This window comes from Bombus vancouverensis, chromosome 3, assembly GCF_051014615.1.
Source record: "Bombus vancouverensis nearcticus chromosome 3, iyBomVanc1_principal, whole genome shotgun sequence".
Taxonomy (NCBI): domain Eukaryota; kingdom Metazoa; phylum Arthropoda; class Insecta; order Hymenoptera; family Apidae; genus Bombus; species Bombus vancouverensis.
The window spans coordinates 16,271,796-16,286,374 of NC_134913.1; the positions used below are offsets into that span (position 1 = coordinate 16,271,796).

At 37.7% G+C, this 14,579-nt stretch overlaps 2 protein-coding genes across 2 annotated transcripts in view; one reads left to right on the forward strand and one right to left on the reverse strand.

Moving 5' to 3' along the window:
* The window catches only part of rho-6 (serine protease rhomboid 6), a 171,892-nt gene extending 162,207 nt beyond the window's left edge, over nt 1–9,685 (forward strand). The window contains exon 5 of the mRNA XM_076617030.1: nt 638–9,685. Within this exon, the coding sequence (XP_076473145.1) occupies nt 638–958 (321 nt within the window). The 3' untranslated portion in view covers nt 959–9,685. The remainder of the gene's footprint in view (nt 1–637) is intronic.
* A 593-nt stretch (nt 9,686–10,278) lies between these two features.
* The window catches only part of LOC117154045 (uncharacterized), a 67,527-nt gene continuing 63,226 nt past the window's right edge, over nt 10,279–14,579 (reverse strand). The window contains exon 17 of the mRNA XM_076617551.1: nt 10,279–14,505. Coding sequence (XP_076473666.1) covers nt 13,478–14,505 — 1,028 coding nt within the window. The 3' untranslated portion in view covers nt 10,279–13,477. The remainder of the gene's footprint in view (nt 14,506–14,579) is intronic.

Sequence of the window (14,579 nt, forward strand, 5' to 3'; positions counted from 1 at the left end):
GTTACAAATTATATTATTCTGCTATTATTGACATACGTATGCGTATAAAATAAAATTTATCTATGCGGAAGTTGTCGATTCCTTTTTATCTTTCTTTGCATCCTTATTGTACCTTATTGAAGTAACGTTTCAAATCGAAAGTTTTAAATCTACACTTACACACATAGAAGAAAACTCTGCTTGTAGACGACTAGGTAACGATTGTTCAACTTGCTTCGTACAATTTTAATTTGCTCGAACTTGCCACATTCTACTACAATCTTCTACAACGAACTCTAACACAACCGTCTAGTTTCGTTCGTCTTTTATTATTTGTAACGTCACCGACATACTTGCCAGATAATTAAAAGAAGATGTTCCATGTCGTTTACAATCACCTTAGTTGCCCAGAAGTTCGTAATCTTGTTGTAAATACACCATGATCCAACTTTCTGCAACTTCGTTACGCCGCGTCTACTGCTGCGTTTTTAGTTTTAATGCCATCAAGATTTCCTTAAAAACGAAAACTTGCGACATCTTCTCGAATTAATACCGCTTCGATCCAATTTCCCTTAACGCGATCAAACACGAACAACTTTTATCTACCAACCACTCGTCGAACATTGACTCATGACTCTTCTCTGTCTTTAATTTCCAGTGTCACGGAGAACTCCGCTACGCCGGCTGGCGTCTAGGTGCCGTGTTACTCTTAGCAAGCGCAGACGTCGCGTCACTTCCAATTCCAGCACTGCTCGGTTGCGGTAGAGTCGGTTGGGCAGCTCACGTGGCTGGCGCCCTGGCAGGGCCACTCCTAGGCCTGGCAGTGTTCCCGAATCAAAGCAAGAAAGACGCTAGAGGACGAAGATTCGTGAGGTTCGTGCGACTTCTAAGCGCGATCAGCGTGATGCTGCTCGTGGTTGGCGCCATTTTGGGCAACATCTACGTGATCGCGTTGCCACAGCTGAGGAAGCCCTCCTGACAGAGGATCGAGCTGCTCGTCAAGCTCTGCAGACGGTCCTTCCTCATCGTCAAGATCAGAGAGGCCGCCGAGAGCGTTTTCGAGTAGGAAATCGCGCAACTCGCTGGCAATGGGAAAATTTTTACGACGTTGCTCGGACCTAGGGAAAGAAATGATCGTCGTCGAAGTTGGGATCGCGTGAAATTATGAGAAAAGAAGAAAGAAAAAAAAGAAGGAAGAAAAAGGAACAGAATTGGAAGATAACGTTAAAGACGAAGAACTTTCGGAACTAAAAATTTCTCGAATTTGCAAGCAAAAGTAATACGGAATTGTAAATGGAACGGAGAAGCATCGTTGAAAAAATATGTCGGCGAATGTATTACGGTGAGGTGAGAATTTGTAGATTGTTATTGCGATACGCGTGGAAGAAAAATTGTTGTTCGAACTGCGCAAATGGGTGAACAATTAGATGGAAGGAAAAATAAGACGTTGGATATAAATGAAACGGAACAGAAAAGCATCGTGCTCTGTTAAAGGGCAAGTGGTGGATGTACAACGTGGACGTAAATCGATTGGAGCAGCTACTCGCAGACTGTTGTTGCGATACGCGTGGAATAACAAATTTTGTACACCGTGCAAATGGGTAAACAATTAAATGGAGAGAAGAGTAAGAAGCTCGTGGGAGGTATTACGATTGAAGACTATTTGCAAGTCGTTGTTGCGATACGCATGGAAGAAGAGATGCTTCGAACTGTTCAGTTGAATGAATAATTAGGTTGAAGGAGTAGAAGGCTTCTTATTTGCAGCGATTGTCGGATATAAAATTGAGAAGAAGAAAATTGAAGATGGAAGGAAATGTATCTATCGAAGGAAGAAGAGAGCAGAAGAGGGACAAAGATACATGTTCTTATTAAGAACTTGGCTAAACTTAGAGTTTATCAAGCCGAGAAAAGCGTGCGTTTAATTACAAAAGGAGAAAGACTTTCCGCAACAAATATTTAAATATTTAAGGGAACGAAAATCGTTGAGGAATTAAAACCGAGTAAACGGTCCAGCGATTTCTATCGAAATAATATTTACCTTTACCGAAACTGCCAGAAGAGAACCACTCACCGAATGAATCGCCTAAAATAGATAAAAAATAAAAATAAAGAAAAAGCAAGATCAATCGATCAACCAAAAAAAAAAAAAATAAATAAACAAATAAATAAATAAATATAAAAAGCGAGAGCAATCTAAACCAATCTTAGGGAGAGAAAGAAGAAAGAAAATTGCCTGAAATTCCAGCTGGCTCGATTCAAGTTTCTTCGACTGTATCGACAGGAATGATCAAGGGTCTCCTTTTCGAAAGAACTATAGCATCCTGTCTGCGTTTAGTATACTTCTCTGCAAGGTCTAGCCGTTCTTCAATTTCTGCCTGATGTATTCGGCTAGCGGGAAGGAGCAGAAAGATATTCTGGAAATTTACGTTGGCCAAGCTGTCTCTAATCGTGGGATTACGAGAGGTCGTTGCTCGTGGCCAACGTTTGTTCCAACGGCTGACGAATCGACGTCGTTTCGACGAAGAATGGACGCGTCGTATAAATCGCTTATATCGCGATTCTTTATTGCACTCATCAATGTTAAGACGCCAAGATGAATAGGAAACTTCGACTTGACGCTTTTTGGTGTTTGTTTGGATGAAAGCGGAGGAGCTGGTTTCTGGAAGAGGCGTAGAATTCTATTTGGAGATGGATGTAGAACTCTCGATTGTACGAGGATTGAAAAGAAACGGGGAGAAGGAATTGACGGGACTGGGATTGTTTAACGGTGAACGTAGAACTTTTAATTGCACCCTCGACGAACGGAGAAAAGATAGAAAGAAGAAATTGAAAGAGTTGCACCGTATAATGATGGGATCAGTAAGTTTGACCATGTGTTTGATAAATAGCAGAATGTTGAAAGTAGAGATCAAGGAAACTACTGATTTGGTTCTTCGATAATGCGTGCCATGTGAAACGATGGATTTGGTTGTTCAACTTTAGACCTTAACTTTCAACGAAGGAGGAATAAATTGAAAGGAGAAATTGAAGGGAATAGATCGTCGAGAGTTAAAACTTGGTGATATAGTTTCAATTTACTTCAGTTCCTAGGTGGATGAAGAACAGATTGAAATCGGAAGTTAGACAGTGTTCGATAATGAGTGTGATCGATAATAATAAAATACTCTTTGCTGGTTACTCAGTGGCTATGCAGAAAAGATTGGACGAAAGCTGAAGAAAATAGACTATTGGAAAATAAATTTCGTATATAATTTCAATTTTCTTTTTAGTTCTCGATGGATGGAAAAAAGATTAAAAGCAAAGGTCGAAGAAAGCAGACTATTCAAAGATAAACTGATACGAACGTTCGACCTTAGCCCCTGGTAGAATAAAGGAAAAGTTAAAAGCATAGCTTTTCGCACTTTTGCTGTACATTTAGCGGACGAAGAAAACGTGAAACGTTCGTCTTTCTTAGGCAAAAGAAACGATAGAAGGAAAAGTCAAAAAGATTAAAGAAGTTGGACTTCTTAGAGATCGCTGTAGAACTTTAGACTGTACTTGATGTAAAGAGAAATTGTACAATCGAGTGGAGAATCAAAGGTATGAATCTTGTTTTGTGTTCTCGTTCGACGAAACGGTGAGTGAAAGACTGATTCGTGAAAGTTCGGAGGTGAGAGAGAAAGAAGAGCGTTTAATAGGTGGATAAGATGATTTTGTTGAATCGAAGCGTTCAGGACAATGGCACGAGAACTGTAACGAATGATGTCGATCGGCAGATAGTTGCCGAGGCGACGACTGTACAATTGACTAGTAGTAAGCCTGAAATCCGTTGATTGGTAACGTATTGGTAGACCGTTGTTTCTGGTAGCGCGAAAATCGATGAACAAGAGAGACATTATGTTGCGTGTACTTTTCCAAAAAAAGTCGTTTTTCAAGTTCACTTCATTTATGGACACATCGGATAATTTTTCAATCAAGAAATACCTGTTGTACAAATTGCATGCTGTAATTTCCAAGCTTTTTCCCTATTTTCTCTTTTTTTCATTATCGAAGGATCTTTAAATCCTAAAGCTTTAAGATGAAAACAGAGTTTCTTGTAAAGACAATTTTCCTCCATAAATTATGCATTTTACTCTTGCAAATTTGCTATAAAAAAGCAACACTTTCACGATTGTAGAAAAATGTCTTGTAACTGCTAATTGAGAGCAAAGATTTATTTCTAAACAACTAATTTTAATCAAATTTAATCGATCACGTTTAGAACGATTTAATAATTGTCCTCCATACTTGAACACCTACTATTAGAAATTCCTTTGTTAATTAGAAATATCTTTAATTCGACAATTTTATTATCTTGGCGATTTGAAAACTGACGTTCGTTGATTTTTGTGCGTATCCAGGAATAAATAGGGATAAATAGTTGATAAGGATGTTCTAAGATAATTCTTCGCTATAAAATACCGATTAAAGTAACGATAAGTTGGGTATTCGTTATTTAAAAAGCGGCTGCGAACGACGAATTTCTCTTATCACTCTTTTTTCCCAACCGATACCGTGGATGAAACCGGGAGAGAAAATTGCGCGACTCGAGAAATGCATTTCACGATCCCTCGATTCGTCGTCCCAACGATGCGTTTTCCCGTTAAGGTGGATGGTCGTCGAGTCGAGGACGTCGTTGTCGTCAAAGATGACGCGTCGCGGAACGACCTGATTTTCTTCTGAAAAATCGCACGACTACCATTCGAAAGTTATATGTCTCGATCTACTATAATTTTTCGCGTTCAAATCGTTTCATATTCAAAAATTTATTTCCTCTTATCTATCTGTGGTTTTCTTTGCTTTTGAGTTTCTGAGTATTATATCGTAGATTTACACGTGTGAATTTTAGTTGAAACGCAATTTTAATCGTCCAAAGTATTATCCCAATATTCTTCCGATTTCTTGAACTTTCCTTAGACTTTATTTTTATATATTTTCATCTTCGATTTCCATTATGTATTTTCATTTGTCGTAGTTGCTAGATCAGATTTACTTCTCGCGCTTTTTCAAGTACTTCTCGTGCGCATTCGATTTACCCCCTTTGCGCTCCGATTCTTTCATTTGACAATCGCTACGTTAAAATGTTGCTCGTCTGTCTCAGAAAGCAAATGTATTCTCGATTCAACAATTAGGACGTAGTCCTCTACGTAAATCCATAAATAAATTGCCACTTTGTATTTGCCACATGATATTCACGAGCCTAAATCCGAGAAAGTTCTTCTAAAATATGCTCAAGGACATGGCCCAAGTTTCCCAAAACGGGATCAAAATTAACTTTCTAAACTTCCAAATTTGCAAACACTGCCAGTGTTCCGTCCCCCTATAACACAGACATACGCAAGACATTTCCTCCATAATGGAAGATTTCTCGATCTTTAATATTTCTATGGTTTACTATAAATAATAGAGATAGTAAGTCTATCGTAGAGTTAATATTGATTTTTATATAATGTGATACTATAAAGAAGAGAGAAAGAGATGAATGAAAAGACAGGAGGAGTTGGCATTTCGTTCTGGAGCTACTAATGGACTCATTAGTAAGGTTTCCCAGGAGGCTCGTGCCTTAGACACGAGGACGATACGACGGAGGTGACACACCGCGCGCTCCTCTGACGATTCACAGGACACATTTGCATGAACAGGATGCTTAGACGACGAATTTCAGAGAATTGCCCTGTTGCCACGAATTTCTCTGATGGCGAGTGTACAAGGACCACCGCAATACAGTTTCCCAACTGACCACAATTTTCCCTCAATAATGAATCACTCGTGTCTTCTTCTTCCTCGTCCTCTACGATTCTTCATCTATAATACGAATACTCGATAGAAATTGACTGATTTTTCTTCTCTATCCAAAACTTTAAGCCATCCTGCTCGTTGCATTGTTTAAAAGAAACAATTTTATTGATACACTGCCCATACCGGTGATCTTCGCCACACGGATATATTTATTCACTCCTCCGTGGTGCAATATATTAAAAGATGAAGCAAATCTCTTCAATGATTAATTTAAATTAAGATTTAAATTAAGAACCCTGGAATTCTGCTTCTTCGGTCGTGTTCATAAAACTATGAGTTTACCTAAATATCCACCAAAGGACCAAGGAGTATTCAGCTTATGGTATTCTTAAGGACGTTTCCATTTCCATAAACCTTATACAATTGGCGAATTTCAGCTGAATCGCTGCAATTTCTTTTCATAATGGACAATTTTATTGATACACTGCCCATACCGGTGATCTTCGCCACACGGATATATTTATTCACTCCTCCGTGGTCCAATATATTAAAAGATGAAGCAAATCTCTTCAATGATTAATTTAAATTAAGATTTAAATTAAGAACCCTGGAATTTTGCTTCTTCGGTCGTGTTCATAAAACTATGAGTTTACCTAAATATCCACCGAAGGACCAAGGAGTATTCAGCTTATGGTATTCTTAAGGACGTTTCCATTTCCATAAACCTTATACAATTGGCGAATTTCAGCTGAATCGCTGCAATTTCTTTTCATAATAGACAATTTTATTGATACACTGCCCATATCGGTGATCTTCGCCACACGGATATATTTATTCACTCCTCCGTGGAGCAATATATTAAAAGATGAAGCAAATCTCTTCAATGATTAATTTAAATTAAGATTTAAATTAAGAACCCTGGAATTCTGCTTCTTCGGTCGTGTTCATAAAGCTACGAGTTTACCTAAATATCCACCGAAGGACCAAGGAGTATTCAGCTTATGGTATTCTTAAGGACGTTTCCATTTCCATAAACTTTATACAATTGGCGAATTTCAGCTGAATCGCTGCAATTTTTTTTTTCGTAATTGCGATATTAAGAGAATACAAATTTTATAATGTAACTTTACCCCCCCCCCAAAAAAAAAAATATTCCAAATGAAATATCGCGTCAACGTTAGCACTCGAGTTTAATTTGCTGATAACCAGAACAAACTATCTTTTGAAAACTCCCATCTAGAAGTCGTCAAACCCTACAACTTCGAGAATTCGTAATCAAAATTAACGTTTCGAAAACGAATCTTCGTATCGCGATCGGCAACTTGAGTCATGTCACACATCCAAATGAGAGACGCTGTCGCAAAGGTGGAGAGAGCGCAAAGGGGTTGTTACTCAGCCTATCCCCGGCAACTTGCAGCCAGAAATCAGTCGAGTAATCCTATCCCACTGAATCGATCGGTGAGAGTATATCATTCGCGAGTATGCGATGAGAGAATAGAAGAGACGACGGAATAGGAGAATTTAATGGAGGTAAACGCGCGCAGAAAATTCCGAGAAACGCGGAAACGACGCGTGGGGTGTTCACGCGTACGCGAATGCGAACGTGGGCAGAATTTCGAACGCGGCTCTTAGTTGCTTCTCCTTGCCCCGCGTATCCTTTCTTTTTCCACGTCCAGAGCAGAGAAATTAAAAATCTCCGTTGTCCCGTGCGCTTTTACATTTACGACGTTGTAATCTTTAATTCTACGCGGAAAGTGTTTTTCCGCGATTCTCGCTTCTATGAAAATTCCACGGCAATTTGACCTCTTGTCTTGCGACGTCAAGACATAAACTATGCGAAAATTACAGATTTGATTCAACAAGAGAAGGTTTCGTAATGTTCGAAACAATGGATAGTTGAGATTTTCATTTTGGTTTCAAACCTGCAGATTGTGGAAATTGTGAACTTATTTTTTATCGATAGGTGTTGTTAAGATGTTGCGCTGGTATGGACAATTATGTTAATCTGAGACAATTTTTGGTGGAAAAAAGCACGATTTATTAAGTTATTATAATTCGAATTATTAAGATCGTAAGGGATCGTTAAACGTAAGGGGTTAAATGAGAGTGATTGCACTTTTATCGGTTAATTAACCCTCTATAACCATCGCTTGTTTTGTTTTTTTTTTTTTTTTAGTTTTCGTATATGATAAAAAAGATTCTAGTTAATCGTTGAATTTTTGTTTTAACGTAATAATCGAAGGCTAAGAATTATTACTAATAAATTGTTTAACAGTCGTTTTCTAAGATGATCGTTTGATGGCTTAAGGAAATAGAGTAAGATTTAGAGAGTGTAGATATACGAATAAACAATTTTTGAGTCTCAATTTTACAGTGTTATAGAGGGTCGAAGGAGTTTAATTAGTGTTATCTGTAAGAATATAATTGTTACGTTTGACAATGGAATTTTTGGCAAAGGAATTGTGCAATGGAAAAGGATAATTACTGTGATCAGTAATGGAAAATTCGTTCGAGGAATTGGCTAATTAATCGAAGTATGCGTGTGATAGAAGAAAAATGGGAAGGGAAAGTAATTATTATCACAGACTATTTTACTAAAAATAATCGACGGACTAAGAAAACGACTCGTAGTTGAACTTTCAGGCAACAAATTGCCCGTCGACCAATTCTTGTGCAGTAGAACACGGACAGAGAAAAGGGATGAAAGGATCAGATCTTTGAAGGCTGTTAGGGGATAAGAAGCGCTGTTAAAATGCTCTTCCTTGGATTCTTTTCATCAAATCCAGAAAACGTATCGTAGATTTTCAAGAATTCCGATTTTCAACCGATTCGAAGCAAAAAGAGCCGAGACGAGAAAAGAATTTCCGCGTCTCTAACGAAAAGAAACTAAAAGTTGGTGAATTTAAGTGGAAAATCTCCGATAAAACGTCTAATTAATTTTGTTAGAAGCTCGTTGAGAATTTTAAACGGCGGAAAAGTAAATCGAAGATCTTGAAAACCGGCTGGATACGAACGATAAAAAGGAATTCAAGCTTTTCGAGCAAATGAAAGGAATATTCTCATTCGAGAGCCCGATTTATGGTTTAATCGCGTTTCCTTTGGTTAAGCCGCGACGATGCATTAACGATGCTGCCAAAACCGGAAAACAATACATTTATAACTGTACGTAGTACTTACTCGATAGTAAAGTAGCGCGCCGAATCGTGTTCAGATTACCCACAAATTTTCTAAAATTCGTCTTTTCGTATTTACGCCTCGATGAAACGTGCAATCGATAATACAAAATTCGTGAAACAAATTTTTCAAATATTTTCATCGACTAACAATTTATCCCTATCCATTGATTTTATTCCCACGTATTACTAAAGATAAGAAAAGAAGTGGCTGCTCCATTAGACAATAAGATTTACGTCCAAGATATTTTTGTTCTTTCATTATTCAAATAATATTATTCAGGAAAATAATCTTTTAAGGAGATAAAAGAACGTCGAATCAAGAAGCGGAAAGATCTTAAGGATATTTGTAAAGTCAACCGCTTTTCACCGTAATTTTCAATGACGATTATTTGTGGGCAATCCGAATGGAAGAAGATGTGTTCTCTCCGGCAATTTAGTCGATCACTGTACCTATGTATTTGTTTATCGATATTATTATACACTTACAGATATACAGACAGGTATACAGACACACACGAGGCGAACTGGCTGTGATTATGTTAGTGTTACGAAACCTACGTCGACACGATTAATAATTATAATAATAATAATAGTAATGATAATACGAATATATCTGTAAATACAACCGACTAATTGGATATAAATATAAATACGATTATATACGCTGTGATTTGATCACGGGCATATTTAACGGAGGGTTGTCACCTCTCCACTGTGTATCGAAACAATCGATTGCCTGCAATAAAGTCGAAATCGTTCCACGGTTCCCGTAATCCTGTTGCCTTTTACCTTCAACAAACACACGCTACGGCCCGATTTAGTCCAATTTTGCGGATAATTTCCTGTTATAAATGATTGATAGCTGGAACGATCGATGTTTCGTGACGATGGTCGAACGATTAGGAGAAGATCGAATGTGATTCGACCGGAAGGTAAGAGAATTTTTACGTAAATTCTTGCTATTATACTTCTCCGTCGAATTGACGAAGAAAGCAGCAAAATTTTGGTGATTCCAACAGACACTCTAGGACATATCGATTTGCTTCTTCTACCAAATCAAACCTACGACTATCAAAATCAATTAAATAATAAATAACGTTAAAATAATAAATAGCGGACACGTTAATGAACCATATATATGAACTATATAGTGACTAATTAATACGTAAATTACGTATCGTAATCTAAATTACAAGAACATTACGCGAAACAGTTCGATTTAGTTCTTCGAAACTGTAAAAATATACTTTCGAACGCGTCGAATGATCGACAAATAGTTGGAACATTTCTAACTGCGAAAACATCAAATGTAATGCCACTTTTTCCCTTAAAATTGCTTAAAGGATTAGCGAAAAAATTACGATGCTGAGTTCCGTAAATGTTTATTACGACAATCGTACAATAAAACATATATATATATATATATGTTTGTGTATATATATATACATATATAAGTACAAGCCTCTGTGCGGCATTCGGCGCGAATTTACGGCCTTGCTAACGCGATACAGAAACGATTACGCTTTCCCGTGATCCGTTTCCGGCACGGTGTCCTTACAATTCTTAAAACGACGAAAGAAAGTTGAAGAGAAGGGAAGAAACGAAAGGATCGAAGAGGAAGAAAGGAAAAAGCGAAGAAAGAAAGGTTCACGGAGGAATCGTTCTACTAATTCGATTACAGCGTCGCTTGTCTCCATTGATTACGTTCGATTAATTACTAACTAAGCTTACGATCTAAATGATAGCACGTGACAGTAAGTTAACTCGTTTCTAAATCGATAAACGACGCGGAAGAACTTTCGACGAAATCGATGAAAATCCGATCGTAGATCGATCGTTTTATAGCACCGCAGCGTACGAATCACGACAGATTATAATTAATTATGTCCACTCAGTATACGGGGGTCTAGTGAATAAAAAAATAACATACAGGTTAAATGCAACTATGGTGATCGCGATGCCACTGATAAAACCACGAATTATTGTAACAAAGAGCTTTGTAGCTTGAAATAAATAGAATTATTGGCAATCGTTCCGAGATTCGCTTGTTTTGTTTTGTTTTGTTTTTTTTTTTTTAATCTTTTTATCCTAATTTCTTTTACTTAATCGTTTGCAATCAATTACTATAACAGGCTATCAACAGGTTCGGTTGAAATCGTAGGGTCGAAGTTTGATGATTTTTTTGAAAAGATTGATGCGTTTTAAACATTTTTGTCGTAACGTTCGATCAAAATTCTTTAAGTTATCTTTCATAGAGGAGGAACTAACATGAAACTTTTAATGGAAATTGTAGCGTCGAAGAAAGGGCTCCGGCGTAATATTGAATGTGCCTGTAATAATGCTTCCTAAGCATTTTTCAGTCACGACAAGTTCTTATTATAGTCAAATAGGCTGCAATCCCCTTCTCACATTTGCATAAAAGGGTATTATTAATGGGATTATTATTGGTCGCAATCACTGCCACAATATTAAGCATAATCTTAATATATCGAAATGAAAAGGTGACGAAGATCTTTGTGAAAATAATTATAATCCAAGGAATAATTTACTACCCTGTTGGCACAAAACCACCTAGACACGTATAAATCAGAGGCACGTCTTTAAACACGCGAATAACATGAAACCCATTGAAAATGATTATGAGAATAATAACAAAGATAAAGAATAAGGTCAATCAAATCGGAAACCCAAAATAAACTTAATACCAAACATCAAGCGTTTTGGTCTATAGTTCTCTAATAAATTTTTATTTCAAATGTCGTGCAAAAATTACGCCTCCAAATCGGAATATTCCTTTAACCAAAGCGACAAATGAAATTCCACGAGCAAATTATCTTAAAACCCAACGTCTCGATAATTTCAGCCGCCAAGATTTTGTTCCATTTCAGAAACTGTGTCTCTGCCGCTTAACCGATTCATTCGAAGTCTATCGAAATCGCACGAATAAATCAAAACGGAACACGGACCACCCTTGTAGCAGGCTAATTCCCGGTTAACGGGGAGAAAATGGGGATTGGGGCGGCAACTTCCGTCTTTATCCACTTATCCTTGCAGAGCACGGAACCGCTATCCCTCAAAATTACATCCTGATCGATCTTCGCAAAACTGTGGATCCTTGCCAGATGAGTAACGTTCCATAGGCTGGCCAATGGACGAGAGTCGAAGAGTTTCCTACCTCCTTCCATTTGGACAAAATTCCTATCCAGCCAAGTGGGCGAAGAAAATATAATTGAAAGATACGATTTTCGAGTGATCGCAAAGGGTTGGTTAAATTAGGGGGTGAATTAAAGTGTATTACTTGGTGAAATTGACTTTGGATGGGATTTGAAGAGCGAGCGAATTTTAGGGAAAAGGAGACGAATGTTGCCCCCGAGGTGATTAATGAATTTGATTGCAGTTGGTTGGAATAGGTTGAAGTACAGTTTAGATAGTAGATTAAGGTTCGAGTATTTGTTTCTAATCTAGGTTTAATTGTAATCAAAATTGTTCCTGGATCAGAGATTTATAGACGTAAAGTTTAATTGAGAGCCAATTGTAATTGTAATTTGCTTTAAATTAGGATTAGGTTCCAATTTACATTTGATCAAAGAGCGTTTGATCAAAGAATTTGAATGAAGAATGCTCAGGTTGAAACTATACATAAATTTCTTTTTTATGATCTTTACTGAATCAAAATTATTCAGATAGTCCAAATAAGTGACCGATAAATATAGAATTTTAAATATCAAAATCATTTTATTGGATGCGTAAATTAATTCAGTGACTAAATGGGTTGTGAAATAGCTGTTATTGTGTGACACATCTACATGCATATAAGGAAACTTCCAAGCGTGCAACATCACGGAATTGCAGTTAAAATTACTCTGTAGCGTCGTGGTTACGAGGTTTCTAACGTGGATTATAGATTGCTATTATAAGGATACGTAATGAGAGAGAGAGAGAGAGAGAGAGGGAGAGAGACTTCGAATCTCGGAATGTGCCTCAAATTTTGTCAATTATTCAGAATTCCCTTCGTGGCATCGCCTTACAACAAGCTAATCATTGAACGAAACAGAGAGCTATAATTCCGATTCGAGGAATTAACACATTCACCGCTCACTGTAAATACTTTCACTCGAGAAATAAAGAATGATTTTCCATAATTAAAGAATAAAATTTTCATCAAGATTTCTTCGCAAAAGTCAAACTATCCAGTCAAAAATACAACTAGTTTAAGAGCAACTGACATGTTTTTCGTTTTTTACTAAAAACATTCAACGCTGACATACTTTAATCGATATAATTTAACATTAACGCATTAACTTTGCGATAATGGAAGACAATTCCAAATTCTTCCTACCTTCTCGCGTTCACCTTCTCTTTACCCATCACTCTCGAAAATTTACTCCAACAATATAACAATCGACAGTTCTTCGCAAGCCACATACTCCGTAGCTCGAACTGAGATCCTCCATACCTTTCCTCAAACTATCCCTTGGAAACGTATCGAGGCAGCAGTGAATCTATTAACTCGAACGAACCTAATTGCAAGGAAAACAGCTTGGCCCGAGCACGGCCAACTTCGATCAACACTTGAGCTGCTTGCACTGTACCCCGATCTCCGTGCACCTGCACTCTAGACAAGGTCCAGAGAGCTCGGTAATGATCCTTCCAACGCGATACATCCTTCCGTAGATATTACATCCAGCCAATTTTAGCAAGCTAGCTACCGACATAGGAATTTCATTCTCTAGAACCTTAGACGGCGTTCCAGTCTCTGTCACATGATCCTCCATCTTCTCGCTCACTTTGGAAGACACTTTGTCATCCTCTGATTGGTCACTAACGTTTGCAGTCGATCTGCTAGTAGTCGATGTCTCTGTCGTCTTTGTATCTTTATTATTCTCATTGTTACTTGTATCTGAAGAGAATAACAGATCCAGAACAGTATCCAGAGAAAATATAGGTTCATCCAGCTCTGTATTAGCTCCGGAAGATGGTTTGATCGTAGTCGAGTAAAATTTAGAATTATTAACTTTTGTCAAAGAATCTCCGAGCTTCGACTCAGACGAGATATTAGCGTCGTTGATTTGCGAAGTATTTAATTTCACGAGATCAGAGTTCGTTGTATTAAAAGAAGAAATAGCATGTTCTTCTTGTTTCTTGGTAGTATGATCCATGGTTGAGGAAGCAACCTTTTTGGGAATCGTTTCGGAAACACGATCCAAAGTTTGTTCAGTTTCTTTGGTGTTGTAATTTGAAGCGATTGCTTCTTTTATATGTCCATCTTGACTCAGATTATATTTATTCTTGGTGATTAGTCTGGTTGGATCTTCTTCTGGTCTGTACGGTGGACGTAGAAGAGATAATTTATCCACGAAATCAAAGTTTGCTTGCAGAGGCTTTAGAGTGCTGGTACTCGATGGCCTTGAAGTGGTGATTCCATGTTCTACCAGGTAAGGAATCATGTCCTCGATCAGGGAAGGCAGATCAGGAGCTGGTTCTGTCTTTATCACGTCGCGGAATGGGTCTGGAAATATTATCGGCTGATGTAGCGATGGTGCAGTGGCGTCCGCACGGTCTAACACAACCGTTGGTGATTCTTCTGCTTCTACTGGAAGTAATCGAAATGTTAGAGTCGATACGTGATAGAATTGTTATTGATTAAATTGTATTTGAAAAACATTT